The 21,674-nt window shown below is 48.1% G+C and overlaps 1 protein-coding gene across 1 annotated transcript in view; it reads right to left on the reverse strand.

Moving 5' to 3' along the window:
- Positions 1-21,674, reverse strand: part of sv2 (synaptic vesicle glycoprotein 2) — an 82,620-nt gene that overhangs the window by 35,820 nt on the left and 25,126 nt on the right. The window contains exons 5-6 of the mRNA XM_085972176.1: positions 20,338-20,459; positions 2,720-2,883 (exon numbers count right to left, since the gene is read on the reverse strand). Of these exons, the coding sequence (XP_085828302.1) occupies positions 2,720-2,883; positions 20,338-20,459 (286 nt within the window). The remainder of the gene's footprint in view (positions 1-2,719; positions 2,884-20,337; positions 20,460-21,674) is intronic.

Genomic DNA, 21,674 nt, shown 5'->3' on the forward strand with positions numbered 1-21,674 from the left:
ACCGGCTGGAGGGACTAGTTGGTCTTTTCCTGTCTGACATTTTGGTATGTTTGTATGTATTAGATGCTGGCTGGTCACCTGTGGGGCCCGGGTTCAAATCCAGCCGAGAGAGGGGAGAAAGCCTCCATCAGCTGATGGTTGTAAAGGGCCTGCGTGAAGTGAGTTTGGTAGGCCCTCACTTCAGATCCTAGCGGGGATGGGCCTCCATCACAAAACTGTCCATGATTCTGCAATCGCCGGGAGGCCACAGGATGGGTAAAATGCCACACTGGTGCTGTGGGGAGCGCTCGTCTGATATTCGGGCAGAGTAGAGGGAGCTTTCTTTACTCTACATCTGGCTGTGCTCTCCTTTACCAGGGAGTGCTTGATGCCGACACTGGGGGCCGGAAACAGGGAGAGTTTCATTTCCCAGCATCAACACCCTTCATCTTGAGAAGCACAAAACAAATATGAAGAGGGGAAAATGAGAACGTGCTCTGGAGCTACTATACCAATGGATAACATATTTAACCAAAAACCTGAGCAGTATCTCGTTCAAAAGTAGAAGAAAAGGTAATCCACTCAGAAATCTTCTTGGCCGAGAGTCAACAACACAAACCACGTCATAGAGTCATAATGGCACAGAAGGAGGCCAATCGGCCCATCGAGTCCGTGCCGGCTCTCTGTAGAGCAATCCAGTCAGTCCCATTCCCCCGCTCTATCCCCGTAGCCCTGCAAGTTTATTTCCCTCAACTGCCTATCCAGTCTCCCCTTGAAAACATTGAGTGTCTCCGCTTCCACCACTTCCGTCGGCAGCGAGTTCCAGGTCCTCACCACTCGCTGCGTTAAAAAGTTCTTCCTCACGTCCCCCCTGTATCTCTTGCCCAAAACCTTAAATCTGTGTCCCCTAGTCCTTGTACCATCAACTAGTGGGAACAGCCTTTCCCCGTCTAGCCTATCCGAACCCGTCATAATCTTGTACACCTCTATCAAATCACCCCTCAACCTCCTTTGCTCTAATGAAAACAAATCCAGTTTTTCCAGCATTTTCTGTTGTTATTCCAGCTTTTCCAACCTGTCCTTGTAGCTAAGATCCCCCATCCCCAGAACATTCTGGTAAATTCAGCTGCGAATCAAAGATGCTGAGCACAATTAATGACTCCAGGCAGACAAATAGAAAGACACGGATCTACAGATTGGTTTACAGATTGCTTAATATAGGCAGCAGATGACGTCTATGAATCTTATTTCCCCGTAGGAACTGAACGTCAAGAGACTGGGAGGGGGAGGAGGGTAACACGGTAGATTGTCCTTTACCCCTTCACTTCTAGTTACTAATTCATTGCAGCTATAGGTATAAATGGGACAATTTTAAAGGGAGTGCAGGAACAGAGAGACCTGGAGGTTCACATACACAAATCTTTGATGGAGCAGGACAAGTTGGTAAGGCAGTTAAGAAACCATCCAGGATCCTTGACTTTATATATAGAGGCATAGAATACAAAAGCAAGGAAGTTGTGCTGAATGTTATTAAATCACTGGTTACCCCTGAGCTGGAGCATTGTGTCCAATTCTGGGCACCACACTTTAGGAAGGATGTCAAGGCCTTTGAGGGGGGTTGCTGAGGAGATTTACTAGAATGGTACCAGGGAGGAGGGACTTTGGTTATGTGGAGAGACTAGAAAAGTTGGGCTTGTTCTCCTTAGAGCAGAGAAGGTTAAGGGGAGATTTAATAGAGGTGTTCAAATTATGAGGGGTTTTGATAGAATAGATAGGGAGACACTGTTTCCACCAACAGGGGGGCTGGTAACCAGAGGATCCAGATTAAGATAATTGGCAAAAAAATCCAGAAGGGAGAGGAGAAAAATCTTTACACAGCGAGTTATTACAATCTGGAATGCACTGCCTTAAAGGGCGTGGAAGCAGATTCAAAGGGAATTTGATATATACTTGAAAAGGAGAAATTTGCAAAGCTATAGGGAAAGAGTAGAGGAGTGGGACTAATGGAATAGCTCTTTCAAAGAGCCAACACAGACAGCGGGAGGTGAGCGGCGGCGGTAGTGCCCTGCGGTGCTGTGCTTCCGACAATGACATCACCACCTTGCGCAGCGCCCCGACCGCAAACTTGGCTCACGTCCCTTGACCTACCACCGGACGTCATGTCCAACAGGGTCGGGGTGCCGTGTTTGTGGCCGGGGCGGCGCAAATTAAAGAGCAGGTGCCGGGCGGCCATTTTGTTTGGGGGGTCGCCTGCCAGCACCTGCCCCCTCTGGCCACCTCCTGCGGGGTGCCGGCCACGATCGGTCAGCCCGGCACTCCTTGAGTGCCGGGGTCTTTTGCCGGCACCCCGCTCCCCGGTGGTCCAGCTGGGCCGCGGTGCCGCTGCGCTAGGTCCCTCGCCTCTAATGAGCAGCGTGGTGCTGCTGCACGTAGGGAGCGCCCCAATGGGGAGGGGAAGCGCTTCCAGTAGCGCCCCGCCTCCTGCTTGGGGCGCTACCAATCAATTTCGGGTGCAGGGATGCTAACTTTTTCAGGGCGCTAAAATTTCCCCCCCTGAATGTTTAAGTAGACAGTTTGAATATTAAATGTCGATATAAAAGGGTGACCAAAAATCATGCCAACAGGAAATGCACACTTACACACGAGTTTTAATCATGTGCAGATATATAGCCAAAGTCAAAAAAAAAATCGTTGTACGCAAATACTGCCAAAGATCAGTTTAAATGTGACGCATTCTTACCTCCATCAGGTACTTGGGGCTCTCGGGCATCCCCAGAGCATAGATGAGTGCAGAGGACAGACTGGGTATTGAGCACAGCATCACAAAGAGCCTCCAGCTCTGAAAGTGCAAAGAGCCCAGTTGGAAAGCCAGCGAGGTCCTGGGGATAACCAGCCAAGCGAGGCCTGAGGACAGAGATAGAGCCACGGTGTCAGGTCATGGTTATACTCAAGTATAGCCGCTCACTTTACACACAGAACTAAAAGCACTTCCAACTAAAGCAAATTGTATTTTTCAACTTTATGATAATGTATGCCACTTTTTTTTTTAAATCAGAAAGAAAATCAATTTGCATTTCGACAAGACACACAGTCTGCTCAAAATAATGAAACTCCTCTTTCCACCACCTCTACTGCTCTTCTGAAAAACATCCCTTCCCCCCCACCCTTTTAATATTTTTGGATCAGTTTTAAATGATGGATAATTAATTAATGCAGAGTAATCAGCAATGATTCTGTGACATGCTAAACTCTACACGTAATATGTTAATCTTATACTGTGAAGCCTTCTTAATCCATCCCCTTCTTTTGCAGAAAGATGTGTCGATTTTAAAATTCTCACCCTCGTGTTCAAATCCCTCCACAGCTTCATCCCTCCCTATCTCTGTAACTTCCTCCAGCCCTGGGACCTATGTTCATCCAATTCTGGCCTCTTGCGCATCCCCGATTTTAATCGCCCACCATTGGCGGCCGTGCCTTCAGCTACCTTGGCCCTAAGCTCTGGAATTCCCTCCCTAAACCTCTCTGCCTCTCCTCCTTTAAGACGCTTCTTAGAACCTACCGCTTTGACCAAGCTTTTGGTCACCTGTCCTAATATCTCCTTATGTAGCTGCGTGTCAAATGTTGTCTAGTAACACCTTGGGATGTTAGAGTGTTAAAGGCACTGATGTAAGAAAACTACGAGGCACTTGGTCTGAGTATTAAACAAGACTTTAATCAACTGGTTTTCAACATGGAGATCTAGTTGTGTCCTTCACTAGTTCCTGGTAAAGAATGTCCTGAGCAAGCTGGGCCTATGCTCGAGTATTTATACTCTCCCTGGACAGCGCCACCAGCAGGCTGCCCAGTATTATTTCCACATGAATGACAAGATTCATGTCAGGCACTATATAAATGCAAGTGGTTGATGTCGTCATTGTCAGAGTGATGAGCTATTGTGTATTAATTGGTGGATGTTTGCTTACTGTGGAAAAACTAGAGACTTTCACTGGGCGAGAGGCACACCGGTGCCACATAGTGACAAATCACCCTGTGTTTGTGCGACAATGTTTTCCAGTTCAGAGGGCCAGGCAGCTTTCAGGCTTCTGCCAATGATGATATTGATGCAAACCCTTCGGAAGGTCTCAGGAGCAATTAGGGGTGACTCATGGCTACTTTTCATCAGAAGGGTTGGCCAAGAAGAATCCAGCGCCTCCAATTCTGCCACATAACCTTCAAAAGTAAACCTCTGTAAAGTTTCCCTCGCACGCAAACTTAGTTTTGTTTCCCTGTTGTGCGTTTATTTTAAAAATCCAACCCACCTCCACCCTGCAGTCAGCTCGCATCGAGTGTGTTTAAAAATGGTTTTGGAACGATACGGGGAGCCTAAGCCTAGTCTTCACAAGACGTGAAGACTGACTAATCTCATTTAGCCTGCTCTTCTCGTAAGCTCAGGGATGAGGTCTGGGACCTCTGCCACACACACACACAAAAACGAGAAACACCAGTATGATTTGGACAGGTTGGGTGATTGGGCAGAAGCATGGCAGATGCAGTATAATGTGGATAAGTGCGAGGTTATCCACTTTGGTGGCAAAAACAGGAAGGCAGATTATTATCTGAACGGCAATAGATTGGGAGAAGGGGAAATGCAACGAGACCTGGGTGTCCTTGTGCACCAGTCACTGAAGGTAAGCATGCAGGTGCAGCAGGCGGTTAAGAAGGCAAATGGTATGTTGGCCTTTGTAGCGAGAGGGTTCGAGTACAGGAACAAGGATGTCTTGCTGCAGTTGTACAGGGCCTTGGTGAGACCACATCTTGAGTAGTGTGTGCAGTTTTGGTTGCCTTATCTGAGGAAGGATGTTCTTGCCATGGAGGGAGTGCAGCGAAGATTCACCAGACTGATATCTGGGATGGCAGGAATGACGTATGAGGAGAGATTGGGTCGATTGGGCTTGTACTCGCTGGAGTTTAGAAGAATGAGAGGGGATCTCATTGAAACTTATAAAATTCTAACAGGACTAGACAGACTAGATGTAGGAAGGATGTTCCCGATGGCCGGGGAGTCCAGAACCAGGGGTCACAGTCTAAGGATAAAATGGTAACATGGGAATCTCAAACTGGGTGAATGAGCTGAAGGGATTTTCAGATTTCTGCGTTATTCTCCATTCTAGTTGCGATTTATAAAGGATATACTTTTTAAAAGGTACCAACTACAACTTGTATTTATATAGCACCTTTAATGTAGTAAAACGTCCCAAGGCGCTTCACAGGAGCGTTACCAGACCAACATTTGACACGGGGCCACAGAAGGAGCTATTTGGGCAGATGACCAAAGCTTGGTCAAAGAGGCAGGTTTACCTACAGGAGTAACAGTGGGAGGAGGAGGAGGGACAACCTTCAACAAAATCTCAAAGAGCTTCTGCTTTCTTAATAAGGCGACTAAAAGGCCGAGATCCATGGCGCAGGGCACTATCATGTTCAAAAGAGTAAAAGAAAGGAGATGAATCTGCAATTAGTGAAGTACATAGAACGACTGAGGGAAGTAAGAACCTCTACAGTGCTACGGTCTGACGAAAGAATGCATCAAGAGCAAGCAATGGTGATGGGTCACCATTTTAACCCTCTGGAGAACGAGTGTAAGACAGCATGTGTGAAGCTTAGAAAGAACAAGAGGGGAAAGTTACAAGGAGCAGTGACTATAGCAGTTGTGAGGGACATTGGCTTCAGCCTACATCATTAAGGTTGTGGGTTCAAGTCCCCACTCAAGGGACTTGAGCACAATATCTAGGCTGACACTCCACTGCAGTGCTGAGGGAGTGCTGCACTGTCAGAGGTGCCGTCTTTCGGATGAGACGTTAAACCGAGGCCCCATCTGCTCGCTCAGGTGGACGTAAAAGATCCCATGGCACTATTTCAAAGAAGAGCAGGGGCGTTATCCCCGGTGTTCTGGTCAATATTTATCCCTCAACCAACATAACAAAGGTGTGGAGATGCCGGTGTTGGACTGGGGTGGACAAATGTAAGAAGTCACACAACACCAGGTTATAATCCAACAGTTTTATTTGAAATCACAAGCTTTCGGAGCGCTGCTCCTTCATCAGGTGAAGTGGAGAGATGCCTATAGACACAGATTATATAGTCAGAGAATAATGCCAGATGATTACAGGTAATCTTTCTAACTGCTATTTATCACACCTCAGCAGAGAGATAATCACAGCAATCAAAGGTGTGAATGGTGTCCAAACAGGTCAGTCAGGAAAACATTACATCAAAGAACAATGAGGTGGGTCACAAGGGGTAAAATGTTGCAGATGCTAGGGTCTGTATGAAAAACAAAAAACAGACAAAAAAACACTTTCTTTGCTGGAAATCACAGCAGGTCTGGCCGCATCTCTACACAGATGTGATTTCCAGCAAAGAAAATGTTTTTTGTCTGTTTTTTGTTTTTCATACAGACCCCAGCATCTGCAACATTTTACCCCTTGTGACCCACCTCATTGTTCTTTGATGTAATGTTTTCCTGACTGACCTGTTTGGACACCATTCACACCTTTGATTGCTGTGATTATCTCTCTGTCGAGGTGTGATAAATGGCAGTTAGAAAGATTACCTGCAATCATCTGGCATTATTCTCTGACTATATAATCTGTGTCTATAGGCATCTCTCCACTTCACCTGACGAAGGAGCAGCGCTCCGAAAGCTTGTGATTTCAAATAAAACTGTTGGACTATAACCTGGTGTTGTGTGACTTCTTACAACATAACAAAAACAGATTATCTGGTCATTTTCACATTGCTGTTTGTGGGAGCTTGCTGTGCGCAAATTGGCTGCAGCGTTTCCTACATTACAACAGTGACTCCACTTCAAATAGTACTTCATTGGCTGTAAAGCACTTGGAGATGTCCGGTGGCCGTGAAAGGCGCTGTATAAATGCAAGTCTTTTTCTTTTCATAAAATATTTCCATATTGTATCCTTTTGCAAGAATGTTTGCTAGGGCTATATTTTAATTTGGAACCATGGCGGTCAGGATTTCCTGCGGTCTTTGTTTTGAGAGGTTATAGATAGGGTGAATATACAATACTGGATGGTGGCACACTTGAGCCAATTGTACGCAATTTCCACAGCCTTTAAAGCAAATAAATAATCCAATGGGCTTTGCGTCAGGTCGCAATTAGCAAACAGTTCTCTCAGACAGGAAAAAACGTTGCTTCTCACTTCCTAGCTGCTCAGGTGATGGAAATAATTAATATCAATTACCATCCTGTTCAGAAAGGATTTGGGATTTTCTCCAAGGCATTTTCCTACTGTTCCAAGGTCTGCTTTGATCGGAAGCTGCCTGGACCAGGTTTAATTAGTGCAATCTAGGACTCGGGGACATACCCTAAAAACTAGAGCCAGGCCTTTCAGGAGTGAAGTTAGGAAACACTTCTACAGGCAAAGGGTGGTAGACGTTTGGAACTCTCTTCCGCAAATGGCAGTTGATGCTGGGCCAATTGTTAATTTTAAATCTGAAACTGATAGATTTCTGGTCACCAAAGGTATTGAGGGATGTGGGGCAAAGGCGGGTATATGGAGTTAGGTCACAGATCAGCCCTGATCTCATTGAATGGAGGAACAAGCTCAAGGGGCTAAATGGTCTACTCCTGTTCCTATGTCCCCGTGGGCAGCACGGTGGCATAGTGGTTAGCACTGTTGCCTCACAGCGCCAAGGACCCGGGTTCAAATCCGGCCTCGGGTGACTGTCTGTGTGGAGTTTGCACATTCTCCCCGTGTTTGCGTGGGTTTCCTCCGGGTGCTCCGGTTTCCTCCCACAGTCCAAAGATGTGCGGGTTAGGTTGATTGGCCATGATAAAAAAATTGGCCCTTAGTGTTAGGGGGGATTCAATACGTGGGGTTACGGGGTTAGGGTTGGGTGGGATGGCTGTCGGTGTAGGGACTGGGTGCTAGGGTTTGGATGATCAGCCATGATCTCGTTGAATGGCGGAGCAGGCTCGAAGGGCCGAATGGCCTACTCCTGCTCCTATCTTCTATGTTTCACTTGTTTCACCTTTATTCCCACATCCGCACTGAGACAGATCTCCATGGAGGCCAAGGTGTGATCCACATAGGAAACAACAAACTAGTGAATTCAATTAAAGGACTCTAAAAAGAACTCGTAGAATTTGAATCCTTTGTTACTTTGTGTTTAGGAGGCGAGTTTCAAGTATCAGTGAAAGTAAAGTGCCGTATTGCTCTCTGTCTTGATTTATTTTGCTTCTGTATAAATTTACATCGTGTAATAAATAACATGTTGCATTTTTGCCTGAAATACGGTTCTCCATCTGTCAGAGAGGTCAGCAGGACACGGTGGACATCCCGTACTCATTATGGGGTATACCCAAGAGCAGATTGTTAAGTGGCCTTTGATGCACTATCAACAACACCAAAGACTACGAGTTGAACTTATACGAAGTAGGCTTTTATTGACTAAGAACTGGAGCATGCCTCTGCTAGTGGATCCATCCTAAGAGCTCCCGGGGGAAGGGTGGTGAGTCACCTTTATACCCGGGCTTAGGGGTGGAGCCAGGGGCGGAGACATGCCCAGACCTGTACAGAGTTAACAGTGGTTTACCACACAGACATGTACAGAGTTAGCAGTGGTTTACCACATTCACCCCTCGTTTAAAAAAAGAGTCCGGCGGGGTGAAGTGTTTCAAAAGTTCGTATACGAAAGTCTCTCCGGGGGTCTTGTCTGCCGTAATGATCTTCGTGGTGCCGGTTCTTTGCCCGCGGCCGCTTCTCGCGTGGGACGGAGCACTGGCGTGTCGTCCTCTCGGGGTAGGGATGGCACCGGCATGTCGTCAGTTCGTGGTAGACACCCCGGTGGTGCGTCGTGGGTAGTGGTGGTGGGTGGAGGTAGTGGATGGTGATCGATGGTGTTTCGGGTGGTACCTGAGGGTGCGAGGTCTCGAATTGAGACTGTGTCCTCCCGCCCGTCAGGATACGCCACGTAGGCGTACTGTGGGTTGGCGTGGAGGTGGTGAACCTTTTCGACCAGGGGGTCCATCTTATGGCTCCTCACGTGTTTCCTGAGCAGGACGGGTCCCGGAGACCTCAGCCATGGCGGTAGTGATGTCCCCGAGGTGGATTTCCTGGGGAAGACGAACATCTTCTCGTGAGGGGTGGCGTTTGTGGCAGTACAGAGCAGTGATCGTATGGAGTGGAGCGCATCGGGGAGGACATCTTGCCAGCGGGAGATTGGGAGGCCCTTGGATTTTAGGGCGAGCATGGCGGTCTTCCACACCGTTGCGTTCTCCCTCTCTACCTGTCCGTTACCCCGGGGGTTGTAGCTGGTAGTCCTGCTCGTGGCTATTCCCTTCTCGAGCAGGTACTGGCGCAGCTCGTCGCTCATGAGCGACGAGCCCCTGTCGCTGTGGATGTAATTGGGGAAGCCAAATATGGCGAACAGGTCGTTGAGGCACCTGATGACTGTGGCGCTGGTCATGTCCGGGCAGGGGATGGCGAAGGGGAAACGGGAGTACTCGTCAATAATATTGAGGAAGTACGTGTTGCGGTCAGAGGAGGGAAGGGGCCCCTTGAAATCGACGCTGAGACGTTCGAAGGGGCAGGTGGCTTTAATCAGGTGTGCCCTGTCTGGCCTATAAAAATGCGGTTTGCATTCGGCGCAGACCTGGCAGTTCCTGGTCATGGTCCTGACCTCCTCGATGGAGTAAGGCAGGTTGCGAGCTTTAATCAAATGGAAGAACCTGGTGACCCCCGGGTGGCAGAGATCATTGTGGAGGGTCCGTAGCCTATCGACTTGTGCGTTGGCACATGTCCCACGGGATAGGGCGTCTGGGGGCTCATTAAGTTTCCCGGGCCGGTATAAGATATCGTAGTTGTAGGTGGATAACTCGATCCTCCACCACAATATCTTATCATTTTTGATTTTCCCCCTTTGTCTGTTGTTAAACATAAATGCTACTGACCGTTGGTCAGTGAGCAGGGTGAAACGTTTACCGGCCAGGTAATGCCTCCAGTGCCGTACAGCCTCCACTATCGCCTGGGCCTCCTTCTCGACTGAGGAGTGTCGAATTTCGGGGCCCTGGAGGGTCCGTGAAAAGAAGGCCACGGGTCTCCCCGCCTGGTTAAGGGTTGCGGCTAGGGCGAAGTCGGATGCATCGCTCTCCACTTGGAAAGGGATGGACTCATCCACTGCGTGCATTGTGGCCTTCGCAATGTCCTCTTTTATGAGGGTGAAGGCCGCACGGGCCTCTGCCGTCAGGGGGAAGGAGGTTGACTTGATGAGGGGCCGGGCTTTGTCCGCATAGTTGGGCACCCACTGGGCGTAGTAAGAGAAGAACCCTAGGCATCTCTTCAGGGCTTTTAGGCAGTGGGGGAGGGGTAGTTCCAGGAGGGGGCGCATTCGGTCGGGGTCGGGGCCGATGACTCCGTTTTCCACCACGCAGCCAAGAATAGCAAGGCGCGTGGTGTGGAACATACATTTTTCTCTGTTGTATGTCAGATTCAGCCGTTGGGCCGTACGGAGGAATTTTTCTAGGTTGGCGTCGTGGTCATGCCGGTCATGGCCGCAGATGGTGACGTTGTCTAGATATGGGAAGGTGGCCTGCAGCACGTTCTGGTCAACCATCCGGTCCATCTCCCTTTGGAAGACCGAGACCCCGTTGGTGACGCCGAAGGGGACTCGGAGGAAGTGGTAGAGGCGACCGTCGGCCTCGAAGGCCGTGTACTGGCGGTCCTCAGGCCTGATGGGGAGCTGGTGGTATGCCGACTTCAGATCAATCGTCGAGAATACCCGGTATTGTGCTATCTGGTTGACCATGTTGATGCGCTATTAATTACTCAAAAGACTGAGGTTAAGCGAGTAACTAACAGGCTTTTATTAACAAGAGAATGAAGGTGTGCCTCGAGTGGTCGACCAGTCCAGAATACAGAGGGACTGTGGAGCAGTCACCTTTATACCTGACTCGTGGGAGGAGTCAGCCGAGGCATGTACAGACATGTACACAGTGGAATACAAACCCACACAGGCAGGTATAACAGTGGTTTACCACACATGTCAGATATGCGGGGAAGTGGGTATGCGTGTATCGATTGATCGTCTGGCTGTAATCAATAACCAGGCGCTGTTTTTCGCCGGTCTTCACTACCACCACTTGGGCTCGCCATGGGCTGGTGCTGCCCTCGATAATCCCTTCCCTCAGGAGTCTTTCTACTTCTGATTTAATAAAGCTCCTATCCCCGGCACTGTACCACCTGCTTTTAGTAGCAATTGGCTTGCAGTCTTTGGCGAGGTTAGCGAACAATGGGGGTGGTTTGACCTTCAGGGTGGACAGGCTGCATACTTTGCGTGTTTAAATTCTGCCGGCTGCAGACTGTAAGTGGGGGCAGGGGCCCGCCATATGCCATTGTGACGCTCTCCAGATGGCACTGGAAGTCTAATCCTAGCAGTACGGGAGCGCAGAGCTGTGGCAGGACGAGGAATTTAAAATCTCTGTACTCCACGCCATTCACTGTCAGAGTCGCTACACAGTAGCCGCCGACGTCCCCCGTATGGGACTTTGAGGCCATAAAGACCTGGTGGCGTGTGGGCATAACCAATAGGGAGTAGCGTCGCACCGTGTCGGGGTGGATGAAGCTCTCCGTGCTTCCGCAGTCGAAAAGGCAATTTGTGGCATGGCCATTTACCTTTATGTTCATCATGGACCTGGCTAGTTGATGGGGCCTAGATTGGTCCAGGGTGATGGAGGCCATCGTCGAGGTCGGTGGGTCGCTGTAGTTTTCGCCCGCGCCGAGGGCCTGGTCTCGAAATGGTGTCCAAGATGGCGGCTCCCCCGCGGCTGGTGGTGCCCAAAATGGCGGCCCGCACGCTCACACATGGTTGGTGGGGTCCAAAATGGCGGCCTGCACGGTTCACACGCGGCGCTGCTGGAATTGGGGGTCGATTTCGCCCTGCACACTCTCGTGTAGTGGCCTTTCTTGCCGCATTTGGAGCAGGTCGCGTCCTTTGCTGGGCATTGCTGTCTGGGGTGCTTGGCCTGGCCGCAGAAGTAGCATTTCTGGCCTCTGGTCATTGCAGCTGTAGTTGGGCTGCTGGCGGCTTGTGGCCTTACCGGGTCCCAAGATGGCTGCTCCCGTGACATCCACGTGGCCATCCGGTCAGGGGGGTAGGCATCCATGTTCTGGAGGGCCACGTCTAACGAGTTAGCAAGGGCCACCGTCTTCTGCAGGTCAAGTCCCCTCTGTTCCAGCAGCCTCTGCCGAGTATAGTTGGACCTGATGCCAGCTACGTAGGCGTCTCGGATCAGGTCTTCCGTGCATTCCTTGGCCGTCACCGCTTTGCAATTACAGGCCCGGCCGAGGACTCTCAGTGCCAGTAAATATTCGGCGCCCGATTCCCCGGGGCGCTGTTTTTGGGTAGCCAGGAGGTGTCTGGCGTAGACCTCGTTAACAGGCCTCACGTATCCTTCCTTTAGCGTCGCGATGGCGGCCGCGTAAGTTGTGGCGTCTCGGATGATCGAGTAGACTCGGTGGCTCACCCGTGAGTTCAAGACAAGCCGTTTCGCGTCATCTGTAGTGACGGTAGTGCTGGAGGCCTCCAGGAAGGCTTCGAAACAGCTCAGCCAGTGTTCAAAGTTATTGGCTGCATCTGCTGCTTGAGGATCCAGGTCTAAACATTCCGGCTTCAAGATTTGCTCCATGTCGAAAATTTAGTCAATAAAATTGATGCACTATCAACAACACCAAAGACTACGAGTTGAACTTATACGAAGTAGGCTTTTATTGACTAAGAACTGGAGCATGCCTCTGCTAGTGGATCCATCCTAAGAGCTCCCGGGGGAAGGGTGGTGAGTCACCTTTATACCCGGGCTTAGGGGTGGAGCCAGGGGCGGAGACATGCCCGGACCTGTACAGAGTTAACAGTGGTTTACCACGCAGACATGTACAGAGTTAGCAGTGGTTTACCACAGCCTTCTAACCCAATCACTTTGCACGGGAGGTTAAGTTACAGGCCACAGGTGGTGCAGGTCTGCCTATGGAAATTGGCCTTGTAAATAAACAGAGAATAAAGTTGGTTGGGAGAAAGCCTGAATTCCAACAATTAGTGGCAGCTGCAGACCAAAACATAGAAATATAGAAGATAGGAGCAGGAGTAGGCCATTCGGTCCCTCGAGCCTGCTCCGCCATTCAATGAGATCATGGCTGATCATCCAAATTCAGTACCCTGTCCCTGCTTTCCCTTGATCCCCTTAGCCTTAAGAAATATATCTAACTCCTTCTTGAATATATTTAATGAATTGGCCTCCACTGCCTTCTGTGGTAGAGAATTCCACAGGTTCACCACTCTCTGGGTGAAGAAATTCCTCCTCATCTCAGACCTAAATGGCTTACCCCTTATCCTTAGACTGTGACCCCTGGTTCTGGACTGCCCCACCATCGGGAACATCCTTCCTGCATCTAGTCTGTCTAGTCCTGTTAGAATTTTATAAGTTTCAATGAGATCCCCTCATTCTTCTAAACTCTAGCGAATATAAGCCTAATCGACCCAATCTCTCCTCATACGTCATTCCTGCCATCCCAGGTATCAGTCTGGTGAATCTTCGCTGCATTCCCTCCATGGCAAGAACTTCCTTCCTCAGATAAGGCGACCAAAACTGCACACAATACTCAAGGTGTGGTCTCACCAAGACCCTGTACAACTGCAGCAAGGCATCCTTGTTCCTGTACTCGAATCCTCTCGCTACGAAGGCCAACATACCATTTGCCTTCTTAACTGCCTGCTGCACCTGAATGCTTACCTTCAGCGACTGGTGCACAAGGACACCCAGGTCTCGTTGCACTTCCCCTTTTCCCAATCTATTGCCATTCAGATAATAATCTGCCTTCCTGTTTTTGCCACCAAAGTGGATAACCTTACATTTATCCACATTATACTGCATCTGCCATGCATCTGCCCAATTCATCCTGGAGTTTCTCTGCATCCTCCTCACAGCACACACGCCCACCCAGCTTTGGGTCGTCTGCAAACTAGAACAAGGTGGACATGGAGCGGGCGAATGTAGCTCTCCGTTTCCCCGTACATGCAACTCCACCCACCTGCTGCTAAAATGTTCCCTGCCATCCAGAAGGTGGCCAAAGCACTGACCATGGAGCCTCTTTTATTCCATCTTTTATAATGGACTCTAGCATTTTCCCCACTACCGATGTCAGGCTTACCGGTCTATAATTCTCCGTTTCTCTCTACCACCTTTTTTAAATAGTGGGGTAACATTAGCTACCCTCCAATCCATGGGAACTGTTCCAGAGTCTATAGAATTTTGGAAGATGACCAGCAATGCATCTACTATTTCTAGGGCCACTTCCTTAAGTACCCTAGGATGTAGATTATCAGGCCCTGGGGATTTAATGGCCTTCAATCCCGTCAATTTCCCTAACAATACTGATTTCATTCAGTTCCTCCCTCTCATTAGACCCTATGTTCCCCGACATCTCTGGGAGTTTATTTGTGTCCTCCTTTGTGAAGACAGAACCAAAGTATGTATTTAATTGGTCTGCCATGTCTTTGTTCCCCATTATAAATTCCCCTGACTCTGACTGCAAGGGACCTATGCTTGACTTTACCAATCTTTTTCTCTTCACATATCTATAGAAGCTTTTATAGTCAGTTTTTATGTTCCCTGAAAGCTTACTCTCTCACTCTATTTTCCCCCTCTTAATTAATCCCTTTGTCCTCCTTTGCTGAATCCTAAACTGCTCCCAATCCTCAGGTTTGCTGTTTTTTCTGGCCAATTTATATGTCCTTGGATCTTATGCTATCCCTAATTTACCTCATTAGCCAATGTTGAGTCACCTTTTTTGTTTTATTTTTATGCCAAACAGGGATGAACAAATTCTGTAGTTCATCCATGCAATCTTTAAATGTTTGCCATTGCCTATTCATTGCCAACCCTTTAAGTAACATTCCCCAATCCATCCTAGCCAACTCACGCCTCATACCATCGTAGTTTCCTTTATTTAAATTCAGTACCCATGTCTCTGAATCAATTACTTCACTCTCCATCTTAATGAAGAATTCTATCATATTATGATCGCTCCTCCCCAAGGGGCCTCGCACAACAAGATTGCTAATTAATCCTTTCTCATTATATAATACCCAGTCTAAGATGGCCTGATCTCTAGTTGGTTCCTCGACATATTGGTTCAGGAAACCATCCCGTATACACTCTAGGAATTCCTCTTCCACAATATTGTTATTAATTTAGTTAGACCAATCTATATGTAGATTAAAGTCACCCATGATAACTGCTGTGCCCTTATTGCATGCATCTCTAATTTCCCGTTTAATGCCATCCCCAACCTCAGCATTACTGCTTGGGGGGTCTGTATACAACTCCCACTAATGTTTTCTGCCCCTTGACGTTCAAGGTCCAATTAAATGTCAAGAAACTAACAGAAGCAGAAAGGGGTACAAGAGCCCAGAAAGATGGGGACTGAGAGCTAGAATTGGGTCTCCTGGCTGGGGGCAGCAGAAAGCCAGTGTCATGGCAAAGTTAAAAGGCAAAGATTCGTAATAGAGGAGGAAAAAGAAACCCATACCTTCAGGAGGGAAAAAAAAGGAAAAATAAGACGACTCGGTGCCAACGCAAGAATGAATGGGGTGCCAGCCCTTGGCTAACGGGAAGAAGCATCAGCAGTAGGAATTCAGTGTCACAGCAGTGTCAGCCATGGCTCAGTGGATAGCACGCTCATCTGAGTCAGAAGGTTGTGGGTTCAAGTCCCACTCGAAAGACTTGAGCACAAAAATCTAGGCTGACACTCCCAGTGCAGTACTGAGGGAGTGCTGCACTGTCGGAGGTGCCGTCTTTCAGATGGGACGTTAAACCGAGGCCCCGTCTGCTCTCTCAGGCGGACGTAAAAGATCCCGTGGCACTATTTCGAAGAGGAGCAGGAGAGTTATCCCCAGTGTCCTGGCCCATATTTATCCCACAAACAAAACAACACTATCTGGTCATTATCACATTGCGGTTTGTGGGATCTTGCTGTGTGCAAATTGGCTGCCGCTTTTCCTACATTACAACAGTGACTATACTTCAAAAAGTACTTAGAATCATAGAATAGAATCATAGAATAGTTACAGCACAGGAGGCCATTCGGCCTGTCGAGCCCCTGCTGGCTCTCAGAGCACTTTAGCTAGTTCCACTCTCTCTCCCTTCAATTCTTTTTCCTTCAAGTACTTATCCAATTCCCTTTTGAAAGCCACGATTGAGTCTGCCTCCACCACCCTTTCAGGCAGTGCATTCCAGATCCTAACCACTCGCTGCGTAAAAAAGCTTTTCCTCGTGTCGCCTTTGGTTCTTTTGCCAATCACCTTAAATCTGTATCCTCTGGTTCTCGACCCTTCCGCCAATGGGATCAGTTTCTATCTACTCTGTCCAGAACCCTCATGATTTTGAACACCTCTATCAAATCTCCTCTCGACCGCCTCTGCTCTAAGGAGAACAACCCCAGCTTCTCCAGTCTATCCACGTAACTGAAGTCCCTCATCCCTGGAATCATTCTCGTAAATCTTTTCTGCACCCTCTCTAAGGCCTTCACATCCTTCCTAAAGTGTGGTGCCCAGAATTGGACACAAGACTCCAGTTGCGGCTGAACCAGTGTTTTATAAAGATTCATCATAACTTCCTTACTTTTGTACTCTATGCCTCTATATATGAAGCCTGGGATCCCATAAGCTTTTTTAACCACTTTCTCAACCTGCCCTGCCACCTTCAACGATTTGTGGACATATACCCCCAGGTGTCTCTGCTCATGCACCCCCTTAATTGGTTGTAAAGCACTTTGGGATGTCCAGTGGTCGTGAATGGCGCTATATAAATGCAAGTCATTCTTTCTTTCTGTGGAAGCACAAGGTGAGCAGGAGATAGGAGTGTTAGAACAGAGAAGTTTAATCCAAATTGTATAGATTCGGACGCCAGAAATAAATTAAATTAACTTATTGGTTTTCTTAACATTGACAGAAAGTACAAGCAAGTTATTCATCTGTACACTTACTAATAGGATCTATTAACCAACCCAGGCCAGTTCTCAGTGTGGAATACCAAAGAATTACCGAAAGTGAGCCTGTTTATACACCCAGGTGGGCAATGTCAGCGCGCAGAGAGATTTACCAGAATGGTACGGGGGACGAGGGACTTCAGTTTCGGTGTCAAGACTGGATGAGCTGGGATTGTGCTCCTTGGAGCAGAGCTTAAGGGGAGATTTAATAGAGGTGTTCAAAATAATGAGGGGTTTTGAGAAGAGTCAATGGAGGGAAACTGCTTCCACTGCCAGGATGGCCGGTAACCAGAGGACACAGACTTAAGATAATTGGCAAAAAAAAAGCCAGGGCGAAAATGAGGAGAAATTTTTTTACTCAGCGAGTTATGATGATCTGGAATTCACTGCCTGAAAGGGTGGTGGAAGCAGATTCAATCGTGACTTTCAAAAGGAAATCGGATATATACTTGAAAAGGGAAGATTTGCAGGGCTATGGGGGAAAGAGCTGGGGAGTGGGACTAATTGAATCGCTCTTGCGAAGAGCCGGCACAGGCACGATGGGCCGAATGGCCTCCTTCTGTGCTGTGTGATTCTACGAGCTGTCAATTCTCAGACTGTCATGTGATCTGTGTGTGGGGTATATGACTCCACCAGTAGATGGCGATGTCACACTCCACTCTCACTGGATTGTGGGCCTTGTTTACGTAGATGGTAAAGACAACTTTGCACCACAATATATATCACACTTCCACAGCTGGATTCTAGAGGCGTTGGCTCCAAACTAGATATAATTCTTATAGAGTGCAGCGAAGGTTCACCAGACTGATTCCTGGGATGGCAGGACTGTCGTATGAGGAGAGATTGGGTCGACTCGGCCTGTATTCACTAGAGTTTAGAAGAATGAGAGGGGATCTCGTGGAAACGTATAAAATTCTGACCGGGCTAGACAGACTGGATGCAGGGAGGATGTTTCCCCTGGCTGGGGGGTCTAGAACGAGGGGTCACAGTCTCAGGATACGGGGTAGGACATTTAGGACTGAGATGAGGAGAAATTTCTTCACTCAGAGGGTGGTGAACCTGTAGAATTCTGTACCACAGAAGGCAGTGGAGGCCAAGTCACTGAATATATTTAAGAAGGAGATAGATAGATTTCTAGACACAAAAGGCATCAAGGGGTATGGGGAGAGAGTGGGAATATGGTATTGAGATAGAGGATCAGCCATGATCTCATTGAATGGCGGAGCAGGCTCGAATGGCCGACTCCTGCTCCTATTTTCCTATGTTTCATACACAAAACCTTCATCAAATGCATCAACCAGACACCTCCTGCGTACTTAGCATTCCCCTGCGGAATCCCAACCGCCTAACCCATGTGTTAGCCTCTCTCACATCCTCATGATACCAAGATATTAATACGGATTTCCACACTGGTAAGCTACTTTTCCGATTATATTATCCACCAGCCCACAAGGAGAAGCAGCAGCATCAGCGTGCTCTTGAACTGGGGGGACAAAGACTCAACTAACTGCGGAGCAGGGACCAGTTGATCCAAGTCATAACTCTGTGGGACCTTTTACTCTGTTAAAGGCGCGATATAAATGCAAGTTGTTGTTGTGCAGGATAACTTTGTCGATTTGCATTTCAATGGGGCAGGTGACACTCGCAGATGCAGGAAGGCTTTTGAAGTGTTCGCAAGCGACATAAAGGAATGTGGGCAGAAAGGCAGGTTCTGCCACGTAGCAGTGAAGGGCGTACTGTGTTTCACATGTAGATTCAAGGGACAGTGCTGATTATATTGTAATAGCTGCTGCTCGGGTTGATGCGGCAGGTGTATAAAAGGTTACAGAGTGCTGGTGATAATCACGGACAGTGTTACTGACATTCGAGTTAGGGGGAAGGTGCCTCTCATTGAGAGAGATGTCAATTAATGTTAAGTGATGGACACAGATTCAATAGTGACTTCCAAAAGGGAATTGGATATATACTTGAAAAGGATAAAAGGAGAAATTTTCAGGGGTATGGGGAAAGTGCTGGGGGAGTGGGACTAATTGGATATGGCTTTCAAAGAGCCGGCACAGGCACGATGGGCTGAATGGCCTCCTTCTGTGCTATGTGATTCAATGACTTGCTGTGGAACCTTTTGATTCACATCTGGCGGAATTGTCTCAGCTTCACCACGGATGTACAGCCCTGGGAGTGGCGTGTCTGCCCATCAGTCTGTGGCCTTGTGAGTGAAAGGCTAACGCCCCTCGCACTGATCAGTGAGGAGGAGGAGGTGGAAACTCCCACAGACACTCGCAGCATTGGCAGTCAGGAGCTCTTTTGCCAAATAGGGCAACACCAGGGACGCAAGGTAATCCGACTAGAAACATAGAAGATAGGAGCAGGAGTAGGCCATTCGGCCCCTCGAGCCTGTTCCACCATTTAATGAGATCATGGCTGATCATCCAAATTCAGTACCCTGTCCCTGCCTTCTCCCCATATCCCTTGATCCCTTTAGCCTTAAGAAATATATCTAACTCCTTCTTGAATATATTTAATAAGTTGGCCTCAACTGCCTTCTGTGGTAGAGAATTCCGCTCTCTGGGTGAAGAAATTCCTCCTCATCTCTGTCCTAAATGGCTTACCCCTTATCCTTAGACTGTGACCCCTGGTTCTGGACTCACCCGCTATCGGGAACATCCTTCCAGCATCTAGTCTGTCTAGTCCTGTTAGAATTTTATAAGTTTCAATGAGAGCCCCTCTCATTCTTCTAAACTCTAGCGAGTATAAGCCTAATCGACCCAATCTCTCCTCATACATCATTCCTGCCATCCCAGGTATCAGTCTGGTGAATCTTCGCTGCACTCCCTCCATGGCAAGAACATCCTTCCTCAGATAAGACGACCAAAACTGCACACAATACTCAAGGTGTGGTCTCACCAAGGCCCGTACAACTGCAGCAAGACATCCTTGCTCCTGTACTCGAATCCTCTCGCTACGAAGGCCATCATACCATTTGCCTTCTTAACCGCCTGCTGCACCTGCATGCTTACCTTCAGCGACTGGTGCACAAGGACACCCAGGTCTCGTTGCACTTCCCCTTTTCCCAATCTATTGCCGTTCAGATAATAATCTGCCTTCCTGTTTTTGCCACCAAAGTGGATAACCTCGCATTTATCCACATTATACTGCATCTGCCCAATCGCCCAACCTGTCCAAATCATACTGGAGTTTCTCTGCATCCTCCTCACAGCACACACGCCCACCCAGCTTTGTGTCGTCTGCAAACTAGAACAAGGTGGGACATGGAGCGGGCAAATGTAGCCCTCCGTTGCCCCGTACATGCAACTCCACCCACCTGCTGCTAAAATGTTCCCTGCCATCCAGAAGGTGGCCAAAGCACTGACCATGGAGCCTCTTTTATTCCGGGGTTGAAATTCCGAAAAATAGGAGAATATGACCGGTAAAGAACCACCAACACTGAGGAAACAAACAGAGGTAGATTATCGCAAGGCCCACCACAATACAGCGTGCCGGGGATCACCCAGCAACCCAAGATAAACGCCGTTTACCTACCTCAACATGCTGTCTACGTCTAGAATAATACGAGAACATTTTAGACCCAGGTCAGAAAAGCTGTCTTTCGGATGAGATGTTAAACCCAAGTCTTCCCCCTCAGGTGCACGTAAGAGATCCCAGGGCACTATTTCGAAGAAGAGCAGGGGAGTTGTCCCTGGTGTCCTGGGGCCAATATTTATCCCTCAACCAACATCACTAAAAACAAGTTGCCTGATCATTTATCCCGTTGCTGTTTGCGGGATCCTGCGGTGCATAAAATGGCTGCCACATTTCCTACATTACAACAGTGACTATGCTTCAAAAGGCTGTAAAACGCTTTGGGACACCCTGAGGTTGTGAAAGGCGTTATAGAACTGCATGTCTTTCAGGTACACCATACAGACCAGAAATAGACACTGAAAGGGAGTTGAAAGAAAGAAGATAACTTATCCTCGAGTATGTCGTCTACAAACCACAGTCCTGTATCAAAGCTCATTAAAAGGTTAGCTGGTGGGCATTCAGGGTAAGCCTGGAAATAAAATCAGTCGCCGTTGTATTTCATTACAGGAAACTTTCATTTAACCGGAGGTTAAATGTCCGGAAAGCTCTATCTACCAGCAAAATTCAGGAGCCGTTTCCTATAAGTTTTTTTACTTCTCGTTGCTTTTTTTTTTCCCCAGTCAGGCTCTGCAAGGTCTAGCTGAAGCTGTTGCTTAGCTACAGAGACGCTTTTAAGCTGCGGCCGACTGTTTTGAAGCTGTTGCTAAGCAACAGGGTTTGTTGATTCACACGGAGCTCAAAAGCTCCGTAAGTTTTAACATTAGCGCTGGTTTGTACGGCAGTTTTGATGGGACGGCACCAGCTCGGTCCCGTCAGTGCCGGATACCAGAAAGTTTCCTGTATCTAGATCTATACTGGCGATTTGTAATATTCAATCTTCTTAAACTGGCAATTCAGAGTTTTTTTTTTTTTTTTTTTTAAACTGCCTGCAAGGATTTGCCTCTGGGTCTTTATTGTAATAGGTAGAAGGGGCATTTTACAACAGTGTGATGGAGCAAGATTGAAAATTAAGTGACAGGGTTTTACTGAAAAACATACATACTGTAAAAGGGAGCAACACTCCTGTATGCAGTTCCG

The sequence above is a fragment of the Somniosus microcephalus genome, chromosome 32, assembly GCF_052327205.1.
Source record: "Somniosus microcephalus isolate GS21.2 chromosome 32, FLI_Smic_1.0, whole genome shotgun sequence".
Taxonomy (NCBI): domain Eukaryota; kingdom Metazoa; phylum Chordata; class Chondrichthyes; order Squaliformes; family Somniosidae; genus Somniosus; species Somniosus microcephalus.